The sequence below is a fragment of the Bufo gargarizans genome, chromosome 5 (genome assembly GCF_014858855.1).
Source record: "Bufo gargarizans isolate SCDJY-AF-19 chromosome 5, ASM1485885v1, whole genome shotgun sequence".
Classification (NCBI taxonomy): domain Eukaryota; kingdom Metazoa; phylum Chordata; class Amphibia; order Anura; family Bufonidae; genus Bufo; species Bufo gargarizans.
This window is the reverse complement of record NC_058084.1, coordinates 281,428,864-281,451,140: the sequence shown is the minus strand read 5'-3', so window position 1 is coordinate 281,451,140 and position 22,277 is coordinate 281,428,864. Positions and strand designations below refer to the sequence as shown.

The 22,277-nt window shown below is 44.4% G+C and overlaps 1 protein-coding gene across 4 annotated transcripts in view; it reads right to left on the bottom strand.

Annotated features, from left to right (window-relative positions):
- Positions 1 to 21,595, bottom strand: part of LOC122939055 (dentin sialophosphoprotein-like) — a 90,180-nt gene extending 68,585 nt beyond the window's left edge. The window contains exons 1-3 of one of the 4 annotated variants that reach the window (XM_044294999.1): positions 21,464 to 21,595; positions 3,848 to 3,932; positions 2,183 to 2,206 (exon numbers count right to left, since the gene is read on the bottom strand). In XM_044294999.1, coding sequence (XP_044150934.1) covers positions 2,183 to 2,206; positions 3,848 to 3,910 — 87 coding nt within the window. In that variant the 5' untranslated portion in view covers positions 3,911 to 3,932; positions 21,464 to 21,595. The remainder of the gene's footprint in view (positions 1 to 2,182; positions 2,207 to 3,847; positions 3,933 to 21,463) is intronic. The other 3 variants (XM_044295000.1, XM_044295001.1, XM_044295002.1) reach the window with 3 other exon arrangements.
- Between the last annotated feature and the right edge of the window lie 682 nt (positions 21,596 to 22,277).

Sequence of the window (22,277 nt, the reverse complement as noted above, 5' to 3'; positions counted from 1 at the left end):
CAGATGAGGGTTCCCATTCCTCATCCGACTGGGTCAGAAGCCTGTAGGCCTCTTCAGAAGAATACCACTTACTTGCCATTTGGTCAACTAAATTTAGGGGATATTCCCTGAGACTACCCAAGAAAAAAAAGCAAGCCTGTCTTACAAATGGGAGGCTAGCGAAGTACAGGAAGCCGCTGCGATTGATAAAAAAATATCAAAACTGATTTATTTTTTTTATCGCCGCAGCGCTTGTGTAGTGATTGAGCGGGGCGGGCGTGGGTGAAAGCACGTGTGGGCGACAGATCAGGCCTGATCGGGCAAACAGCGTTTTGGGTGGAGGGCGAACTAAGGTGACACTAATACTATTTATAGATCTGACTGATCAGTTCTGATCACTTACAGATACTATAAAAGTACGAATGCTGATTAGCAATACGCTAATCAGCGAATCTGTGACTGCGGTGCGGTGGGCTGGGCGCTAACCGATGCCAACTACCTATCAAAGGGGCCTAAACTAACCTAAAACCTAACTGTCAATACTGGTAGAAAAAAAAAAAAAAAAGTGACAGTTTACACTGATCACTTTTTTCCCTTTCACTAGTAATTGACAGGGGTGATCAAGGGGTTAATTGGGGTGATCTGGGGCTAAATGTGTTGTGTTTTGTGCACTTACAGTTTATCTGTGCTCTCTGCTGGGACCAACCGACGAAAAGGACCTAGGATAGCACAGAAGCTATTTAACACACTAGATTTATAAATATAGTGTATTAAATGGCTTTTGATTCGATTTTTCAAAGTCACCAGCCTGCCAGCAATAACCATTGGCTGGCAGGCTGGTGACGAACTTCTCCTGAGGGCCTGCACTGCGCATATGCGGGCCGGCTTGGTGCGTCATCTCGCGTCTCACGGGATGATGCACGGATGCGTCCAGGAGGAATAACCCGACCGCCCGCAGGATGCAATCCTGCGTTAGGCGGTCGGGTAGCTGTTAAACAGGTGGAGATATTCCTGGGAAACCCTTGTGTGTGTGGGTGAGCATTACCCTGCTGAAATGTTCCTTGCATCACTAACAGTGGTGACCGACTGCCATATGCTATGGCTCCCCAGATCGTCACAACAGTTGGGGCAGCGTGTTGCTCCATAGCAAAGGCAGGACTGAAGAGCTTACCTCAAGGCCTCAATACTTGAACCTAACCATCTCCAGATACCAAAAGGAAACTGGATTTGTCGTTTGAGACTATATGGTTTTGTTTATAGCAGTCTAGTTTTCTCATATACAACACCACTGCAAATAAAAAAATAAATAAAAAAAAAGCAACAACGGCTAGCTGTCAATGGCAGGACATTAAATTTGGTGTCTTGGCACCAATTACCTTCTGCTAAGCTCCTAGAAATGGTCCAAGCAGAGACAAGTGTAATAAACATGTCATCTGTGTCTGGAGGATGAACCACAAAACTGTGAGAGCTGCTTGTGCTTGTAAGCAGATTACACAACTCTCCAAAAGTGGTCTGTCTGGTCCGCCCAGAGCCTTTTCATCATGTGTGTATGCCCTCGCATAGCCAAGATGTAGGTCAGAATTGCCTTGATGGCGGGCAAATCATCAAAACAACCACTCGTAGAGACATGTCTACCAGTCAACAATCTCTCACCAACAGGTAGACTACCCAAAAGTAGCCTCTGAGAGCTTTTTTATAGGACAGTGGGGGAAGCACTTTTATACCCTCTTGTGGTAAGATGCAGTGTCTAACCAGACCTGCAATCATTTACATTTCTGTTTGAGACTGCATGCCAGGTTTTGCAGCAAACTGACAGTTCTATCTGTGAGCGCTATTTTCATTGTCAGCATAAATTACTTTTTATTCGCTGACCGCAAACAAATATCTTAAACATAGTAATGAATTGAAACCCAAGGGGAATTCCTTTACATTGCTCTATATTTTTAATACTCATATGTCTGAATTCCCGCAAATTAATACTGTAGCAACATATTTTATGCTCCCATTTAGTAGCTGGACAAGGAATCTTGTTGTGCAGCTCGGCGTCTGGAAGACTAGCTCATACGTGAATTACAGATAACTGCTTTCAATGAACACCATAAAGCATCAGCAAATGTGCTGGTTATAAGTAATGGGATGATACAACTGTACAACCTCCTCTTATGCCCAAATGTAGTTCTGTCCTTATGGCAGATTTACTCACGTGACACTCATAGCGCCCCCTTCCCTAAAATACAAAAGAGAAGAATAAACAGACAGAATAACACAAGTACATTATTCCATGAATGCACTGAAAGAGCAAAACACAGATGCCAGTGAGGTATTCTTTTCTCTTTCATCCCTTTATAATTCCCACTCAACAGTCTTCAAACATAGGAGACAGCCTGGAGCCATAGCCTTAGGGTGGGTTCACATCACATTTTATGCCTTCGTTTAACGTATACGTTACAAAAAAAAATAAAAAATAATATCCATACTAATAAAAGCCCTGTGTGAGTGCTCAGGGCTGGTGTCCGTGTCCCGATTATTGAAGTGCGCATGCGCGGCCAATCAACACACGGCGCACCACACACAGCCCGCATTGCCCACACTAAAAGACAGGGAAAATGGCAAAAGGCAGGAACCGAGGTACACAGTGGCGTACTAAGGAGGGTGCAGGGAGCTGATGTCCTGTCACTCACGGCTCAGCTCCCAGCGCTCCTCCCCTCCTTCAAGCCTGCGGCGCTCTGAATGGTGAAGCAGGAAGACTTCTCCCCACTCCACCATTCAGCCTACAGACATGAATCGCGCTGCCAGCAAGTGTGGGCGGAGCTTGCAGCCGTGAAATCTGCATAAGCTCGCCCCCACACAGTGATCTGTGTCTGCAGGGAAGAAAGGTATGTGAGCTACAGGAACGGGAGAATGTGAGTTAGTGTGTTTGGTTTTTATACAGAAGGGGCACAGAGGACTATCACTGTGGAGAGGGCATAGAGCCAGAGGGCGTTACTACAATGAAGCGGGCATTAATACTGTGAAAGGGCACTAAGGAGTTTCCTACTATGGAGGGGGCACAGAGGGCATTACTAGCACAGTGGGTATTACTACTATCAAGGGGGCATTACAACTCTGAAAGAGGCACAGAGAGGGCATAACTACTTTGAGGGGGAACACATCTGTACAATTTTTTTTTTTTTTTAAGTAGGTGGGTGTCAGAGAAAGGACCCGCCTCCGATGCCAGACACCCTAGGCACACCACTGGCGCTACAGCCAGACCAAAATAACCTGACAAGTATTCATAAAGGGAGAGTGCAAACAAGACAGTAAAACACGTTTAATATACCAACTGATTTCAGTATCCTTTGTAATTAAAGCCCTGTGTGCGCGTGCTCAGGGCTGCCTGACCGTGCGTGCCAATAATTGAACTGCGCATGCGTTGCGCACTTAACACACAACGTTCCACTTGCAATCGTGCTGCCCACACCAGTGCCAGCAGTCTCAGCCACATCCGCCGCTCATTGCCAGCAGTCTCAGCCACATCCGCCGCTCAGTGCCCTGGTCATTTAATATAGACTGTTCCTACTAATGTTTATGCACTACTGTTCTAGCACCCGTTATTGTAACGGGCTTAACAGCAGCATGTTCTTATATCTTGAACAGTCCGGTATGGCATTAGTCTGAGGCATCAGTTTAACATGTACGTTTTTTGTATACGTTAAAAGGATGGGAAAAACGTCATGTGAACCCAACCTTAGTGACAGTTCAATTGTATTGATGCAAAAATGTCTTAAAAGTGTATTCTCTAAGATGGCTGAAATGTATTTACAGTGCACAGATGTATGCTAAATATTAATTTTATTGGGTCCGCTAATTAACAAGCAAGCGTACTTACATAGAAAGCAGTTATGTAACGATCAGCACTTAATGCTCCTCTGCGCTTTCGTGGTCGATACATTGTCCTTTTGAGGAAGCAGTATCTAAAAACAGAAAATTACGATTACTTACTGGTAATTTGATTTTCCAGAGCCCATGACAGCCCCAAGAGATAGAGAGGATCCGCCCCCAGAGACAGGAAACCTGCGGACACTCTCCTCCCAATTCAGTGTGATATCCAAGCATCGGAGAAGGGCCGCCATATATATGTTAGAGACACATTTACTTATATAACTTTATTTCTTTGCTGCTACACCCAAGTGAATAAAGGAACACCAAATCCGCCAAAGGGAGGGAATATAAAGGGTGCTGTCACGGGTTCTGGAAAATCAAATTATCGGCAAGTAATCATCATTTTTCCCTTCACCCATGACAGCACCACGGGAGACTTAACAGAGGAACAAATCAGGGTGGGCGAGTAGAAAGAAGTACCTTTTCACCAAAGGAAGACCCCAAAGGAGAATTTAAGTCCAAACGGTAGTGCCTATAAAAAGGTTGAAGGAGAATACCAGGTGGCAGCTTTGCAAATATCCTCGATGGGGAACGAGGATCTAACTGCCCAAGAGGTAGCCACTGCCCTGGTAGAAGTGCACAGAGACCCATTGGTGGAGATAAACCCGAAGACAGGTAAGATAAAGAGATAGCCGAAACAATCCACCTGGCAATGGAGCTTCTTGAAGCTGTGCCTCCCTTATTCACTCCTTGGAATAAAATAAAGAGTGAAGATTTGCGTCATTCTTTTGTACAGGAAATAGAGTGAAGCCCTTCTGACATCCGAGCAATGAAGGGACTTTTCTTCCTCAGAACCAGGATTTTTAAAAAGGGTAGGAAGAGTAATCTCTTGTGATCTGTGAAATTTGAAAGTGACTTTTGGTAGAAATCACAACCTTGTCCTCAAAAATCATGATATACAGGGGGGCAGATGTTAATGCAACCAGGATACACAGTTTCAGGGTGAGACATTTTATGGAAATGGAATACATAGGTTCAAATGGGGGACAAGATAAGGCTTTTAGGACTACATCCAAATCCCAAGGAGGCCTGACTGATGACACCAAAGAAGATCTGTCAACTGCTTTAAAAAAAACTAGATACCAATGGACATGCTGCAATCTTCTGATTGAATAGTGCTAACAGGGCCGAGACTTACTTTTAGGGTACTACCTGCTAGACCCAGGTCTAACCCATTTTGGAGGAATTCTAATACCAAGTTTATGGGAGCAGAGGGTGGAATTAATCTGAATTTGTGAAAAGGTTAAAAACTTCTGCCATACCCTAGTATAAATGGCGATAGTAACCCACTTCCTACTTTTAATAAGGGTCAAAATTAGAGCCTCAGGAAACGGAAAAAGAAAAAAAAAAAAAAAACAAACACACTTTTCCTTGGCATGTACCTCTCAAGTTCCAAGCAGTTAAGCAGAGGTTCTTTATGTGAGGATGCAATACTGGTCCCTGGCTCAACAGGCGCCAAATCTCTGGAAGCACCCATGGGTCCGAGACCTGACAGGATCCAGAGCCACATGAACCAAGATCTTCTCGGGCCAAAAGGGGGCAATGAGGATCACTCTTGCCCTCTCTTCCCGGGATTTCCGCAACACAAGAAGAATTAAAAGGAAAAAGGGAGGGAAGGCATAGGCCAGGTGAAAATCCCACTTCTGAATCAAGGCATCTATCCCATAAGGGGATCCGGTTTGATCTAGGGAAAATATTTTTGGGACTTTCTTGTTCTGGTGAGTTGCGAATAAATCTGTCTTGATATCCCCAGAGGTCCGTTATCTTTTTGAAAACGGATTGGTCGAGACACAACTCGGTTTGAGACAGGATCTGACGACTTAGAAAGTCCACTTGTTTGTTTTCGATGCCCTTGATATGGACTGCCGAGATTGAAGTACATACTGTTTCTGCTAGATTAAGGATTTTGTAGGCTTCTTGCATTGAAGTGCTGCACTTTGTGCCTCTCTGTTTGTTCAAGTATGAAATTACCATCTTGTTGTCCGCTAAACTTGTTAAATCTCTTCCCCTTATCCTGGGAAGGACAGAGTTCATTGCTAGATGCACGGCCATCAGATTTTTCAGGTTGGAGGACCCTTTTTCTTGGACACTTCCCCATAGGCCCTTAAGGGAGACTTCCTGAATATGGGCTCCCCATCCCCATGGGCTTGCGTCTGTGGTCAGACAAATTAGTTATTCCATTTTTCATGGAACGCCCTGGATTAGATTAATTTTTTCCAGCCACCATGTCAAGTTCTGGAGGGTCTGGCTTGATATTTTTTATCTTTACCTCTAGAGTTGCTCTCTTTCCATTGGGACAAGATCTCCCATTGTAGTCCCCTTGAATGGAGCTGTGCCCATCGTACTGCTGGAATAAAAGATGTAAGAGTCCCCAGGATAGACATCCCCTTCCTTATTGAAATTACAGGGTTTCCGGTCAGGCCCCCGATTCTTTATTGGATGAGACTCACTTTTTCCTCTGGCAAAAGACATCTCGAGGGACAAATCCTGAATTAATCCTAGAAAGGATTGCCTCTTTGTGGGACGTGGTTTTGCTTTTTCCCGATTTACTATACATCCTAAAGTGTTTAGGATATTTACTACCTTTGCCACCGCAGCTCTGCAAGCATTTTCGGTAAAATAGTCTAGGTAGGGAATGAAAAGAATATCCCTTTCCCTTATATGGGCTGCCATTTCTGCAATTATTTTTGTGAATACTCTTGGAGCCATAGATAGGCTGAAAGGGAGGGCCTGAAACTGAAAATGTTCTAACTGACCCCCTACTGACAGCGACTCTTAGGAACTTCTGATGGTCTGCAAAAATTGGGACGTAGTAATACGCATCCTTGAGGTCAAGTACTCCCATGAAGCAATGAGGCGAAAGAAGGTTTATGTATGATCAGATAGTTTCCAGTTTCCATTTTGAATTTCTTGAACTGGAGGAACTGATTTAACTTCTTTAGGTTTATAATAGTTCTTAAAAGACACGTCTGGTTTTTCTACTAGAAATAGAGGGGAATAAAACCCTTCGCCTTTCTGTTGCTCCATTGCCGGGATTAAAACAGATTTTTCGATTAGATTTTTTACTTCTTTTTCCATGGCAGATTTGCCTAGACTTGAAGTTCTGTAATAAAGAATCTTGCTGGGGGGGACCAGACAGAATTCAAATTTTAACCCGCCGCGGATTGAGTCTAAAATCCAAGAACTTGATGAAATTTGGTTCGATTCTATAAAAAAAAAAAAAAATATTGCAGTCTGCCCCGCACTGGATATCTGACGTCATTGTTTTTTTTTTTTTTTTTATCCCCAAAGGGCTTGTTGAAGAAGTAGTTTCTACCCTTCCTCTGGTTCCTAAATTTGTAATCTCATATTTTTTTCCCTCGATTCCCTCTGAAGGTACGAAAGGACCGGTTAAATCTATTTTTAAAAAAAAGATACATTTTGGAAAACCGGAAACTCTTTATCGGCCGCCTTATCTAATAGATCGTCCAAAGTGGGACCAAACAGGTATTCTCCTTTGCATGGGACACCACAAAATTTACTTTTAGACGCGAGATCGCCACCCCAATTTTTTTTTGCCATAGTTCTCTACGTGCAGAGTTTATTATTGCTGCAGATTTGTCCACCAATCTGACTGAATCAGCGGAAGCATCAGCTAGGAAGTCCGCTGCTTTCTTAATTGTTGGAAGGGAAGCAATAATCTCTTCCCTGGGAAATCTATATGCCTCCTATGCTCCTTTTAAAAAGGTATCAGCCTTTTTATCTAAGGAATCTTTTAATATCCCCATATCGTCGAATGGAAGGGCTGTTTTCCTAGAGACTTTAGAAATAGCTACATCTATTTTTGGGGCTTTATCCCATGTAGCGGTCTCTTACTCTTTGAATTGATATTTACGCTTTAAATTCTTTGATATAAACACTCTCCTATTAGGCTTTTTCCATTCCCCTTTGATTAAGGCTGAAACATTTCTGTGGACTGGAAATGTGTTAGTGTTTGGATTCTAGGCCCTCAAACATGATGTCCTGAATAGATCGGGGCTCTCTCGTCTCCTCAATGCCCAAGGTTGCGCAAATCGCTTTCAGGAGTTTCTCTGTGTCCTCTAAGGGAAAACAGGGTCTTCCACTAATCTTGCCATCTTCAGAGGAGGATTCTGAAGAATTTTCAGATTGTTCAAAAAGAGAGGAGTGTATCTCTCTTCTTCCTCAGGGTCAGAAGATATATATACTCCTGTACATACTCCCAGCGCTTTGCTTTAGGGTCTTTCTCCCCCAGTCCCTTCCTAGATGATAGTGTAGAGTTGAGTTCGGATCTAACCAGGGTCTGTAGACATTTATAAAAGGAAGGAGACTCTTCCGCTACTGTTCCATCTATGCAAGATTGACACATCTTCTAATCCTAATCTGAGGACAACACGGATTTACACATGGCGCATTCTTTGTTCTTTTTAGAATTTTTTTAAATAACATAAATACATCAGTTTAAGGAAGCATAACAAAAGAGACCCAGGCACTAACCCCCTCAAAAGGTACACAGACTGGAGGAACTGTCTCCTCAGTAAGTTTGTCCTCCTCCATGCTTCCACTTGCTGGCCACCAGGAACGCTTGGAACGCCAGGCAAAATCAAAAAGTGTGCTCTTCTCATAAGCGCACCTGAATGACGTCACTTCACGACGCAGTGTGCCGATCACGTGACCACTTTCCCCGGCCTACTCACTGCCGGAAGCGCCAACACCTCCTCCTACCCCGGGGGTTCGGCGTCCGTGCCCCTAGCGCATCAAGTGATGCCGCCAGGCACCTCTCGCTCCAGCACACTATCACCCCCCAGTTTAGCTGTGCCTCTGCTGTCCCCGTGCGCGCCAGCTGACGCCGCCTTACTTAACCTGGGACCACAGGTATGAACAGAGCACCCCCAGAGGAAGGACCTGAAAGGAAAAAACTGCAGGCTTCTCCAGAGACCGGAAACCACACTGAATTGGGAGGAGAGTGTCCCCCCTTTTATTTTCTGCAGGTTTCCTGTCTCTGGGGGCGGATCTTCTCTCTCTCGTGGTGCTGTCATTGGTGAAGGGAAAAAAAAATGTATTAATATCTTTGTTTGAAGGTGCCTCTTACCATTTTTTGGGATTTTCCGATTTTATTATGGCTTAGGAATTTTATATATTTCATAAATGCCTGATAAGTGGGTGACAACCACCAATATCAAGAACAGCTGGAGGGACCTGAAGAGTTACTATCTATTGAAGTCTATGACCGGACACAAGACTGCAGCTTCACCATTTTTGTGTCCGGTCACAAAATGGAGTGCTGTCGGAACAGACGACATCCTGATGTATCCTGAACGGATTTCTTTCTATTCAGAATGCATGAGGACTAGACTGAACTTTTTTTTTTTTTTTTACGGTTTCGAGATCCACAACAAAGTGTGAAACAGGCCTAAGTTATGTAGAGGCGCTGCCGCAACGGCCGTGTGCATGAGCCCTAACAAAGCTAGAACCAGTCCTGTACCTCACATGGATCCAGAGATCTCCCCATCCATTGCTCTGCTAGATTTATATGAAGCTTGAAGCTCAAGGGGAGTTTCTTCTCTGCTGCAGCTAAGGGGCCGTGTCCATGTTCTCCATATCACAATTCAGGGGGAGGGGGGGGGGGGGGGGGCTGGAAGAATGAAACTGAGCATGTGCGACCTGCGATAGGTAGCACCTGAAAACCATTCCAGCAAAATCCACTCTCCAAAAGCCAAATGGTGTTCCATCTCTTCTGAGCCCTGCTATGTGCCCATACAGCAGCTTACATTTTTGTACCCACTTAACTTTATTAAAGGATAGAGCTCAATAATAAAATCTAAAAAACTTTATTTAGATCTCTGATTAAAATATCAGTTTCGAATGGCTGTCTGCCTATTTTACACTGAACAAAAATATAAACGCAACGCTTCCGGTTTTGCTACCATTTTGCATGAGCTCAACTCAAAGATCTGAAACATTTTCTACATACACAAAAGACCCATTACTCTCAAATATTGTTCACAAATCTGTCTAAGTCTGCGTTAGGGCTCTTTTACACTTGCGTTGTTCTTTTCCGGCATAGAGTTCCGTCGTCGGGGCTCTATGCCGGAAAAATCCTGATCAGGATTATCCCAATGCATTCTGAATGGAGAGAAATCCGTTCAGGATGCATCAGGATGTGAAAGAGCCCGGTTGTGGGAGATGGGGAAACTACCGGAGAGGGGGCAACTTGAGGGACAGATTGATCCATAGTACATTTAGGACCCCACCAATGACACCTGGCTCCCAAAAAAAAAAAAAAACACGTGGCAACTGTATTGCATGCAAATCTATGAAAGGAAATACAGTTACAGGCTCTGTGACGGGATGTAACTACAGTGTTAGATCATTCATTGACTGTAAAACGATAGGCGTAGAGTACGTAGCCACCCGGATTTGTCAAAAACAATATGTAGGTAAAACCAAGAGGGAATTTAGAAGACTGATAGTGGAACACCTATCCAACATTACCAAGCAGGGCTATAGTACATGTACTGAAACATCATGCAGGAAGGTCTGATTGCATAAGTTTTCAAGGGATTGAACATGTTAAGCCGTCACCAAGAAGAGGGGACATTGATAACCTTCTGTTACGCAAAGAAGCAGAGTGGACATTTAGACTCCATACTGTAAAACCTAATGGACTAAATGAGTTTATATCATACACCTGCTTGATATGAGAACTAATATGATGGTATCTGTTATAGGGAAGGTGTGTAGCCATCTTTAGTGCACCTCCCTAGGCTAGAAATGATGAATATCTAGAGTCAGGGCTTGTGATGCATGTCCCTCATCCTTATATCTTTATTTCTCTACTTGATGTTTGCAAATTAATGTCGCTGTTTCCAGATGTGGACTGTTTGGTAATTGAGCCACGCTGGATGTGTATACAGTGATATTTTTCGATAATGGACAATCAATTTCTCCTACATTGGTGTTTACTGCATTTGGGCATTCGGCCACATTTTTAATCAGACTAAGGGCTCACTCACACAAACGTATTTTGTGTTCTGTATACAGACCGTTTTCTGCGTTCCACACTCTGTGTGCTGTCCGCTTCCGTTCCGTGGCCCCGCAAAAACTGAGTCCTCTCCTATTCTTGTCCATTATGCGGACAAGAATAGGCATTTCTATAATGGGCCTCCTGTTCCGTTCCGCAAATTGCGGAAGGCACACTGGCAGCATCGTTTTTTTGCGGATCCGCAACTGGCGGACCACAAAAAAACGGTACAGTTGTGTGAACGAGCCCTAAGGACACATGCAAACGACCGTATGTGTTTTGCGGTCAGTATGCCATCAGTTTTTTTGTTTGCGGATCCATTGCAACAATGCCTAAAACGGACAAGAATAGGACATGTTCTATTTTTTTTTGCGGGGCTACGGAACGAACATACTGATGAGGACAGCACATGGTGTGCTGTCCGCATTATTTTGTGGACCCACTGAAATGAATGGGTCCGCATCCTATCTACAAAAAAATGGAATGGACATGGAAACAAAATACGTTCGTTTGCATGAGGCCTAAATGCGTACACACCATGTTATAGGTATACACTGTCATTTCTAACAAGGACCCTGATCTATTTCTCTTATATTGGTGTTAACTGTATTTATGTATTAGGTCATATTTTGACCATGCTAAATGTATATACACCATGTACACACTATGTTAGGCTAGTTTCACACTAGCAGCAAGGAACCCCAGCAGGCTGTTCTGGCGGCAGCTTGTCGGATCCGGGCTACTGCTAGTGCACGCTTGGGGGCGGGCCGCAGTTTCGGCGGCAGCACGGCAAACATGCAGAGAGGCGGCCAGAATAAAAGTACATGTCCAGGGGCATGCGTACACTAGCAGCAGCATAGATCCGACAGGCTGTTCACCCGCCGAAACTGCTTGCCGCTAGTGTTAAAGTACCCTTAGATGTATACATACTGCCATTTTATAACGACCTCACTTATTTTAGAGAGGTAGTATATGTAGCATGTCACCACAGGGTATATTGATTATTCACTGGGCGGCATGCTCTCAAGTGATGAATACTAAGATCGATCTGATTACCCGGTATGTCATTGTACCATGCCCCGAAAGAATACATTATACAGCCGCATTTTTTTTTCACTGTATAACTATTATATCTATTCTTTCCCTCCGGCACCTAGCGCTTACAAAGGCAGCAGGAGGAGGAGCACTGCTGTGTGGCTCTGCCTGGAGGGAGTGTCTTCTTGCTTATAAGGAGCAGCATAAGGCGACCGCGCTACGGACGTCATAGTGCAGGTGGCTACACTGAGCAGCATGCACCACATCCGAGGCGTGCAGAGCCTAATTTGTTTTTTTGCTTTACTACATGCGCTGACTCCTGACGAATTACTGTCAGAGTCCTTTCTATCAGGCTCCCAATACCTGATACAATTGGTCTCCCTTTCGAAGGGGAAACCCCCTTGTGTATCTTGGGTAAACTGTAAAAAGATTGCAATACCGGATGTTTCGACAACAAAAATGCATATTCAGCTTCACTAATCAGACACTGTTGTCTAGCCCTGTCCAAAATTTGTAGGACGCGGGTTAGGAAACAAGTTACATACAGTGCTGCCCATAATTATTCATACCCCTGGCAAATTTTGACTTCGTTACTTTTATTCAACCAGCAAGTAATTTTATGACGGGAAATTACATAGGTGTCTCCCAAAAGCTACTAAGATGATGTACAAGAGGCATTATTGTGGAGGAAAAAAAAATAAAATAAAAAAATCACAGCTTTTATTTACATTTGAGCAAAAAATACAAGATGTTCTGCACTGTGGAAAATCTGAGGACACGGTCGGAAGCCAACAGTGACACCTGTGCTGGCCAGTAGGATAGTTAGAGAGGTGAAAAAGAATCCAAGGATCACCACCAAGGCCATCCTGGTGAAACTGGGCTCTGCTGGTGGCAATGTCTCAAGGCAGACAATCCATCGGACACTGCACAATGCAGAACAAGGAGGACGACACTTCTCCAGATAAGGCACACAAAAGCTCACTTGGCCTTTTGCAAAAGCTCATCTGGACAAAGAAGAAGACTTTTGGTCTTCTGTGTTATGGTCAGATGAAACAAAAATTTAATTGTTTGGTCACAATGATGTTTTCTTCATTTGGCGTAAAAAAGGAGAAGCCTTCAACCCAAAGAACACAATCCCCACTGTCCAACATGGTGGTGGGAACCTAATGCTTTGGGGGTGTTTTTCAGCCAATGGACCAGGGAACCCAATTACAGTAAACGGCACCATGAAAAAAGAGCAATACATGAGGATTCTCAATGACATCATCAGGCAGTCTGCAGAGAAACTTGGCCTTGGGCACCAGTGGACATTTCAGCATGACAATGACCCAAAACACACAGCAAAAGTGGTGAAGAAATGGTTAGCAGACAACATCATTAACGTTTTGGAGTGGCCCAGCCAGAGTCCAGACTTGAATCCAATTGAGAATCTGTGGAGGGAGCTAAAGATCAGGATGATGGCAAGAACACCTTCCAACCTGAAAGATGGGCAAAAATACCTGTGGAGACATGCAAAAAGCTGGTCTGCAATTATAGGAAACGTTTGATTGCTGTAATAGCCATAGGCTTTTCTATTGATTATTGAGAAGGGTATGAATAATTTTGGACTGGACATTTTTTTGCTCAAATATAAATAAAAACTGAAATATTTTTTTCCCCACAATAATGCCTCTTGTATATAGTTTTATTATCTTTTGGGAGACACCTGTGTCATTTCCCGTCAAAAAAATTACTTGCTGGTTGAATAAAAGTAACTTTAAGTCAAAATTTGCCAGGGGTATGAATAGTTATGGGCAGCACTGTATGTAGCCCGATTTGTATTGAGGGCTATGTAAATAGGGACTGAACGTAGGGAAAACCTATGCTGCCATTGATTCAAGTGTGCACAGAGTTAGGCACAGGTGATCATAAGTGGGCAAGTACTGGTGTCTGGCTATACACTGGTCAAGTGTGCCAAATATCCCTTGCCCTCATAGGTGGGAACCACAAAAAAAATGAGGCACCAACCTACACCTGATATGAACTGGGTGTGATGGTTATATTAAAGGGGTTGTCCGGGTTGAACCCGTACATCCCTCCATTTCCACCCCGGCAGCCCCCCCTGACATGAGCATCGGAGCAGTTTATGCTCAGATGCTCTTTTGCCATGCGCTAAATTGCGCAGGAAAAAGGCATTTTTTGGAGATCCGGTGACGTACCGGGGCTCTCCATGGGGCTGCCAGGAACCCCAGTGACGTCACCGAACACACTGGTGCAGGGCGGAAGTTACCGCCCGGCAGTGTGTTATTAAAAACAAAAGAGCCAGTGCCCTGCGCTATTTAGCGCAGGGCAAGGGAGCGCATCGGAGCATGAGATGCTCCGATGCTAGCCTCAGGGGGGCTGTCTGGGTGAAAATAAGGGTATGTCCGGGTTCAGCTGTGAACCCGGACAACCCCTTTAAGCTTTCCCACCACTATATATAAAATAGGCAGACAGCCATTCGAAACTGATATTTTAAATCAGAGATCTAAAAAAAAGTTTTTGGGGTTTTCTTTTTATTATTTTTGAGCTCTATCCTTTATTAAAGTTAAGAAGTCTTTACATATAGATAGAAGCAAACCTCTACATCATCTATTCAGTTAATAATTTTTATACCCAGTAGAACCTGCCTATAAAATTCCAGAAGTCATGAGCTGGGCACAAATGGGCACTGAAATGCCATATCTGTGGAAAAATGTAAATTCTTTTTTTGCATGGTCTATTCTTTAATATACATGTGGCATCAAAATGCTCACTCCACTTGAGGGAAAGAGTTTCCAAAACAGGTTCACTTCTCGGAGGTCTCATTTATTATTTCACCCCAGAGCCTCTACAGTTGTCAGCACAAGCTGTGTAAATGCCTACATTGGACCTTAAAATGCAGATAGGGCCCTTTAACAGCTGAACAGCAGTCATAAGAAAACAAGGCTGTCTCTGTACATGCTAGGAGATAAAAGTTCTCAATGAACAAGCTTGTCTGGATACAATCTTATAACCCGATTGCAAAATGTTTGCCAATTTTGAATCACACAAGCTGTGTTAATTCACCACATTGGGCCTTAGGGTACTTTCCCACTAGCGTTATTCTTTTCCGGTAATGAAATCTGGTAAAAGGGGAAAAAAAATATGTATCAGTTTTGTCCCAATAAATTCTGAATGGAAAGGAATCTGTTCAGTATGCATCAGGATGTCTTCCGTTCAGTCCCTTGTACGGTATTTGACCAGAATCCCGAAACAATACTTGCACTTGCTGGATCCGGCAATAATTTCCATAGAGATGTATTAATGCTGGGTCCAGTACTAAGTGCTGTGGAAATTGCCACGTCGCCAGGTCAGATTTTCTGGTCTGTGCATATGGCAGGGATAATTTGATCTTTAAAAAAAAAAATTATACCGGATTCGTTATTTCGGATGAGACGAATGCGGTATTTCACCGAATCCGGCTAATGGATCAGGAAAAAAATAATAATAATAAATCAGTTTTCCGGCAACGGAACTGCCTGCCGGATTCTAACAATGCTAGTGTGATAGTAGCCTTAAATAACCATGATGCCCTTTACGCCCAAGCTATAGATTAGGGCCACATGTAGGGTGTTTCTAAAACCAGGAAATACAGTATAATAAGAGGGTTGACTATTCACACTGGTGCATGCTGGGCACAACATATTGGTCACTGAAATGGCATATATGCGTAAATATCGTAATTTTCCCACCATATGCTGTGCATTAATGGAGTTGCCTCAGAATAGGTCATCAATATCAGATTGGCGGGCGTCCGACTCCCGGTACGCGGCTGATTAGCTGTTTGAAGACAACGCAGGGCTCAATTTTTTATTTTTTTTGCAAAACATGGGTCAAAATGCTACCTGCATCCACTGATAAATTCTGTGAGGGGTGCGGTTTCCAAAATGGGGTAACTTTTTGGTAGTTTCACGTCAGAACCTCTTCAGTAGTTGGCCAGTGCTGTATAAGGCGGCTTTCACACATTAACGTTACAGATTCTCTAAGGGTCAGTTGAGGAAAAACGGATGGTTCTGCACACAAGTTCAGTCGGGTCTGTTTGCGATTGCATTCTGTGTTTTCAGTTTTGCAAAGGTGCAATCAGTTTTTGTTTTTTCACACGTGTGCAATCAGTTTTTTAATGAAGCCCTAATCACCTCTATGGAACCAGAACAGCGTCAAAAACGCTGAAAATAGAACATGCTGCGATTTTTCCTGAACGGAAGAATGATGCGTGAAAAACTACGCTCATATGCATAGACCTATTGCAATGAATGGGTCAGGATTCAGTCCAGATGCTATACATTTGCTTCAAGCATCGCACCCCGACGGAAAACTAGCCTGTGTGAAAGAGGCCTAAGCATGCTCTCACATGCTGATTTTACTGCAGAAATTTCCATAAGTAAAAAATCTGCTCCATTCATTTGAATATAGTGGCTAGCAAAAGGATTTCTGAAAGCCCCATTCAGGTGAAGGGAACCGATTTATAGGCACAAATTGCTGCATCAAAATCCACAGCGTGCGAGGACACCCTTAATCACCAAACTAGGCATCAAATGGGGCAAATACTAATGAGCGCTTCCAGTATGGAAGCGCGCATTACCACAGAAGGGCCAGGGAGCGCTGAATGCTGTTGCGGGCTCTGTACTCGCCACTTCCTGGTCTTCAACAGCATGAGGACGTTGGCGTGCTCTGCGACTTCACACTGTGCGACATCAGGTCACAGAGTGGCAGGAAGATCTCTGGATCTCAGGAGCAACGGCAAGAACAGAAGTGAGATGATGTTTTGTTGTTGTTTTTTTCTTGTCCAAGCTGAGGTCTGATTAAGGGCTCTTTCACACCTGCGTTCTTGTCTTCCGGCATAGAGTTCCGTTGTCGGGGCTCTATGCCGGAAGAATCCTGATCGAGATTATCCTAATGCATTCTGAATGGAGTGAAATCCGTTCAGGATGCATCAGGATGTCTTCAGTTCCGGAACGGAACTTTTTTGGCCGGAGAAAAAACTGCAGCATGCTGCGCTTTTTGCTCCGGCCAAAAGAGCTGAAGACTTGCCGCAAGGCCGGATCCGGAATGAATGCCCATTGAAAGGCATTGATCCGGATCCGGCCTTAAGCTAAACGTTGTTTCGGCGCATTGCCGGATACGACGTTTAGCTTTTTTAGAGTGGTTACCATGGCTGCCGGCATGCTAAAGTCCTGGCAGCCATGGTAAAGTGTAGCGGGGCGCGGGGGAGCAGCATACTTACTGTCCGTGCGGCTCCCGGGGCGCTCCAGAGTGACGTCAGGGCGCCCCAAGTGCATGGATCACGTGATCGCATGGCACGTCATCCATGCGCATGGGGCGCTCAGACGTCACTCTGGAGCGCCCCGGGAGCCGCGCGGACTGTAAGTATACTGCTCCCCCGCTCCTACTATGGCAACCAGGACTTTAATAGCGTCCTGGGTGCCATAGTAACACTTAAAGCATTTTTAAGACGGATCCGTCTTCAAATGCTTTCAGTACACTTGCGTTTTTCCGGATCCGGCGTGTAATTCCGGCAAGTTGAGTACACGCCGGATCCGGACAACGCAAGTGTTAAAGAGGCCCAACATGGTGGTTTAAGCTGAGGTCTGATTGGGTTTTTTATTAACATAGGGGATCTGAGCCGAGGTCTGATTGGCGGTCTAAGGCTACTTTCACACTTGCGTTCAGAGCGTCTGAGACGGATCCGCTCATATAATGCAGACGGTGGCTCCGTTCAGTACGGATCCGTCTGCATTATATTGTTAAAAAATTTCAAAGTGTGAAAGTAGCCTCAGACGGATCCGACCAGACTTTCAATGTAAAGTCAATGGGGGACGGATCAGTTTGAAGATTGAGCCACAGTGTGTCATCTTCAAACTGATCCGTCCCCATTGACTTACATTGTAAGTCTGGACGGATCCGCACGCCTCCGCACGGCCAGGCGGACACCCGAACGCTGCAAGCAGCGTTCAGGTGTCCGCCTGCTGAGCGGAGCGGAGGCTGAACGCTGCCAGACTGATGCATTCTGAGCGGATCTGCGGCCATTCAGAATGCATTAGGGCAGTACGGATGTGTTCGGGGCCGCTTGTGAGCCCCTTCAAACGGAACTCACAAGCGGACACCCGAACACTAGTGTGAAAGTAGCCTAATTTTTATTTTATTTTTTCCTCCTCTAAAACCTACGGCGAAAAATATAGTAATTTGGGGATTTTTTTCTCCTTGTGAAAATGAAACCTGAGGCTACATATAATTGAAATACAATGTCATTTTTTATTAATTATCCCAATCTTAAAAAAGCACCTGTGGGGTCAAGCCAATCACTGTACCCCTAGGAGAATTACTTGAAGGGTTTAGGATTTAAAAAGGGTTAGCGCGCCTTTCCTTCTGAGCCTTGTGGTGTGCTCATATAGCAGTTTACGACCACATATGGGGTGTTGCCATGTTCAGGAGAAAATGGGTAACAAATTGTTGGGTGCTTTTTCTCCTGTTACCACTTATGAAAATGGAAAAAAATTGAGGCTAAAGCTACATTTTATTGGAAGAAATACTATTTTTCATTTACATACCTAAGTGTTACTGAATTCTATGAAACATTTGGAATCAAAGTGCTCACTACACCCCTTGATAAATTCCTTGAGGGGTGTAGTTTACAAAATGGGGTATTTCTATTGTAGGGATACCTCAGGGTCTCTTGAAATGTGACATAGCATCCAAAAACCATTCCAGCAAAATCTGTCTTCCAATAACCATATAGAACTCCTTCCCCTCTGAGCCCTGCCGTGTGCCCAAACAGCAGTTTACGACCACATATGGGGTGTTTCTGTAAAGTGCAGAATCAGGGTATCAATATTGACAGTGTTTTACTGTTAAAGGGGTTTTCTGGGATTTTACTAACCCTCAGGATAGGTCATCAGTATCTGATTTGTGGGGATAAGAAACCCAGGACCCCCAGCAATCAGCTGTTTGTGAAGGCAACACTTCAGTGAGCACCGCAGGCTTCTCTGTGCTTACCAAGCACAGCATCGTACATTGTATAGCAGCTGTGCTTTGTATTGTGCTCAGCCCCCAAGAAGTGAACGTGGCTGAGCGCAATGCCAAGCACAGCTGCTATACAATGTACGGTGCTGGGCTTGGTAAGCAGAGAAGGCTGCTACACCGAGAGACTCTGCTCTCTCTGCAACTGCTGCTCCCTCTACATTTTTATTGACAGGGCCAGGCAGTGAACTTATTATTACACCTGGTCCTACCAAAGAGGAGAGGATGCAGCAGCTGCAGAGAGAACAAATCCTTTAGGTGTAACAGGAACGCCCCCATTGCTCCTAGAGGCTCATTTGCATACATTAAACCATTTTCTATATGAACAGGAGATCACACAGATGCCTTCAGCTGCCAAGTGCACATGTAATAGGTCAGCCAGTTTCATAGGTACAAATCACTAAAAATAACTGATGCTTTTTTTTTTGAGCATCAGTTATGACCAGTTTGTGTCACTTCCTGCATGCAGAAGGGACGCAAACTGATTATAACTGATACTCAAAAAAACGCATCAGTTATTTTTAGTGAAAACTTTTTTCTGTTCTTCAGACAGATATATAGAAAGCTAAATGGTGATGTGAACATGGCCTAAACATATCATGAAGTACAATGTGTTAGAAAAAACACTCTCAGAATGGCTTGGATAAGTAAAAGCGTTACAAGGTTATCATCACATCTTTGTATGCAGATTAGGCCCGCTGTCATTCAACGGGGCTAATCCTTGGTTTTTCTGTGCACATTCTAAGGCTACTTTCACACTAGCGTTCGATCGGATCCGTTCTGAATGGATCCGCTCATATTAATGCAGACGGTGGCTCCGTTCAGAACGGATCCGTCTGCATTATAACTTAGAAACATTTTCTAAGTGTGAAAATAGCCTGAGCGGATCCGTTCAGACTTTTCATTGAAAGTCAATGGGGGACGGATCCGCTTGAAGATTGAGCCATATGGTGTCATCTTCAAGCGGATCCGTCCCCATTGACTTCCATTATAAGTCGGAACGGATCTGCTCGCCTCCGCACGGCCAGGCGGACACCCGAACGCTGCTTGCAGCGTTCAGGTGTCCGCTCACTGAGCGGAGCGGAGGCTGAGCGCTGGCATTCTCAGTGGATCCGCCTCCAGTGAGAATGCATTAGGGCCAGACGGCTGCGTTCAGGGCCGCTTGTGAGCCCCTTCAAACGGAGCTCACGAGCGGACACCTGAACGCAGGTGTGAAAGGAGCCTAAGAAGGTAACAAGATAGATAATTACTTCCTGCGGCACGAGAAGCCTGTCCTGAAACCGTTCCCTACATGTGGACAGTGGTTACAGAAAGCCAGCACGTTCACATGCATTGGATATTATGAATTGCCTGCGCTTTAAATTTTGATGACCTATCCTCAGGATAAGTCATCAATGTCAGTTTGGTGGGGGTACAACATCCGGCACCCCCACTGATCAACTGTATGAAGAGATGGCCAACGCAGTGCGCATGTCCGTTTTTTTTTTTTGCCGATTGGATGCGGACCCATTCATTTTAATGGGTCAGCAAAAAATGCTGACAGCACACCGTGTGCTGTCCATATCTGTGTGTCCGTTGCGTAGTCCTGCAAAAAATTTAGAGCATGTCCTATTCTTGTCCGTTTTGCCGAAAGATCATCCGTGTTTTTTGCGGATCAGTGTTTTGCGGAATGCAAAACATACACGATCGTGTGAATTTAGCCTGGGTGTGGAATCTTTATGAAAGCCTACAAGTGTGAACATAAACTTAGTGTTAAACCTGCACGAGTCAGGATATGGCTATACGGTCACGCAAAATTGTATGTAATGAATGTCAAGGGTGTTTGTTGTGTCTTGCGACAGTCGTGAAAAATCCAGCCATGCTGGATTTTGTGTCACAAGCCATGCGCTCTTTTTACTCCATAGACTTTAATGTAAGATGTACGCAACAGGCAACTCATCTGCGTTTTCAATCAAGTCGCAGCTCTAAAACAGTCGCAAATATCCTTGTGTCACTCAAATTTTTGGCGACTTGCTGTCACCTGACACATTCCCAAACCCTTATCTGTGGATTTTGGTGCAGAACAGGTCAGGCATGCAGATTGGTATAAAATGACACTGTGTGTGAATTCACCCTCACAGAAAGGATGAGGTAAATTTAGGGTTTCCTTCTGGTATTAGGGAGGAATTACAGCTACAAATAATTAAGATAAAGAACTAAGTGCACAACTATTAAATATGAACTGTACACCATATTTTCTGTCATTTGTACATGAGATAGATCACTGGAGCCATCGAGAGACATAAGGACAACTCACATGGACATTACGCACTGGTTATGTCTGTAACACACAGAGGCCAGTCAACCCAAACATGGAACTAAAGCTACTCTCTCTCTAGTGGCCCTAAGCCCCTCACTTCTTTCCCACTGCACAAAGGGCTCATACAGGTACACATACCCTGAGTGACTCACCTACATCAACAGCACCTCGGCCAACTACAGCTAAAAATGTTCGTCATAATAAAGATACAGCCTCTGTTTCGTCCGCCATAGAGGCTGAGCCAATAAAACGTATCCAAACGCCTAAATACACGTGGTCTCCGAAAAAATGGCCGACCTAATATGCGACTGGAACGTTCAACCAATCATTTGACTGCATCAATCCGAAACTAGAGGTAAACGTGCTTCAGGAGGAAATCACGTGATAAGGGAGAACGTCCGGTGTGGTGTATGGGTAGTGTCTAAGGACCGTCTGACGACACGGGGTCATGGAACATTGGAAGTTGAGTGACGTTACAGTACCGTGCCTTCATTTGATACCTTCGATGTAGAATAGGAAAAGTTCGCGCACCTGCACCTGGTCGTAGGTACGGGAAATAGCCCGCTGTACAGGAGCCAGGAAGGACCTTTTGCCCCCTAGTGGTCAGGTCCTGAACAGAGGTAGTATTTAGCCAGCTCACCTCCATGCTGCAGAAGGATGATGGAAAGCAGTCAGTTCTACAGAAAGCTATTTCCCATCATCTCTAGTGACCATATTTCCCCCCCATGTCCTGAGCTATAATAGTATTTAGCAGCTTTGCAGGGACTTGGCTTATTTTTTTTTTTTTCGGCACTGAGTTCCGTCCTAGGGGCTCAATACCGGAAAAGAACTGATCACTTTTATCCTAATGCATTCTGAATGGAGAGCATTCCGTTCAGGATGCATCAGGATGTCTTCAGTTCAGTCACTGTATGGTTTTTGGACGGAGGAAATACCGCAGCATGCTGCAGAATTTTCTCCGTCCAT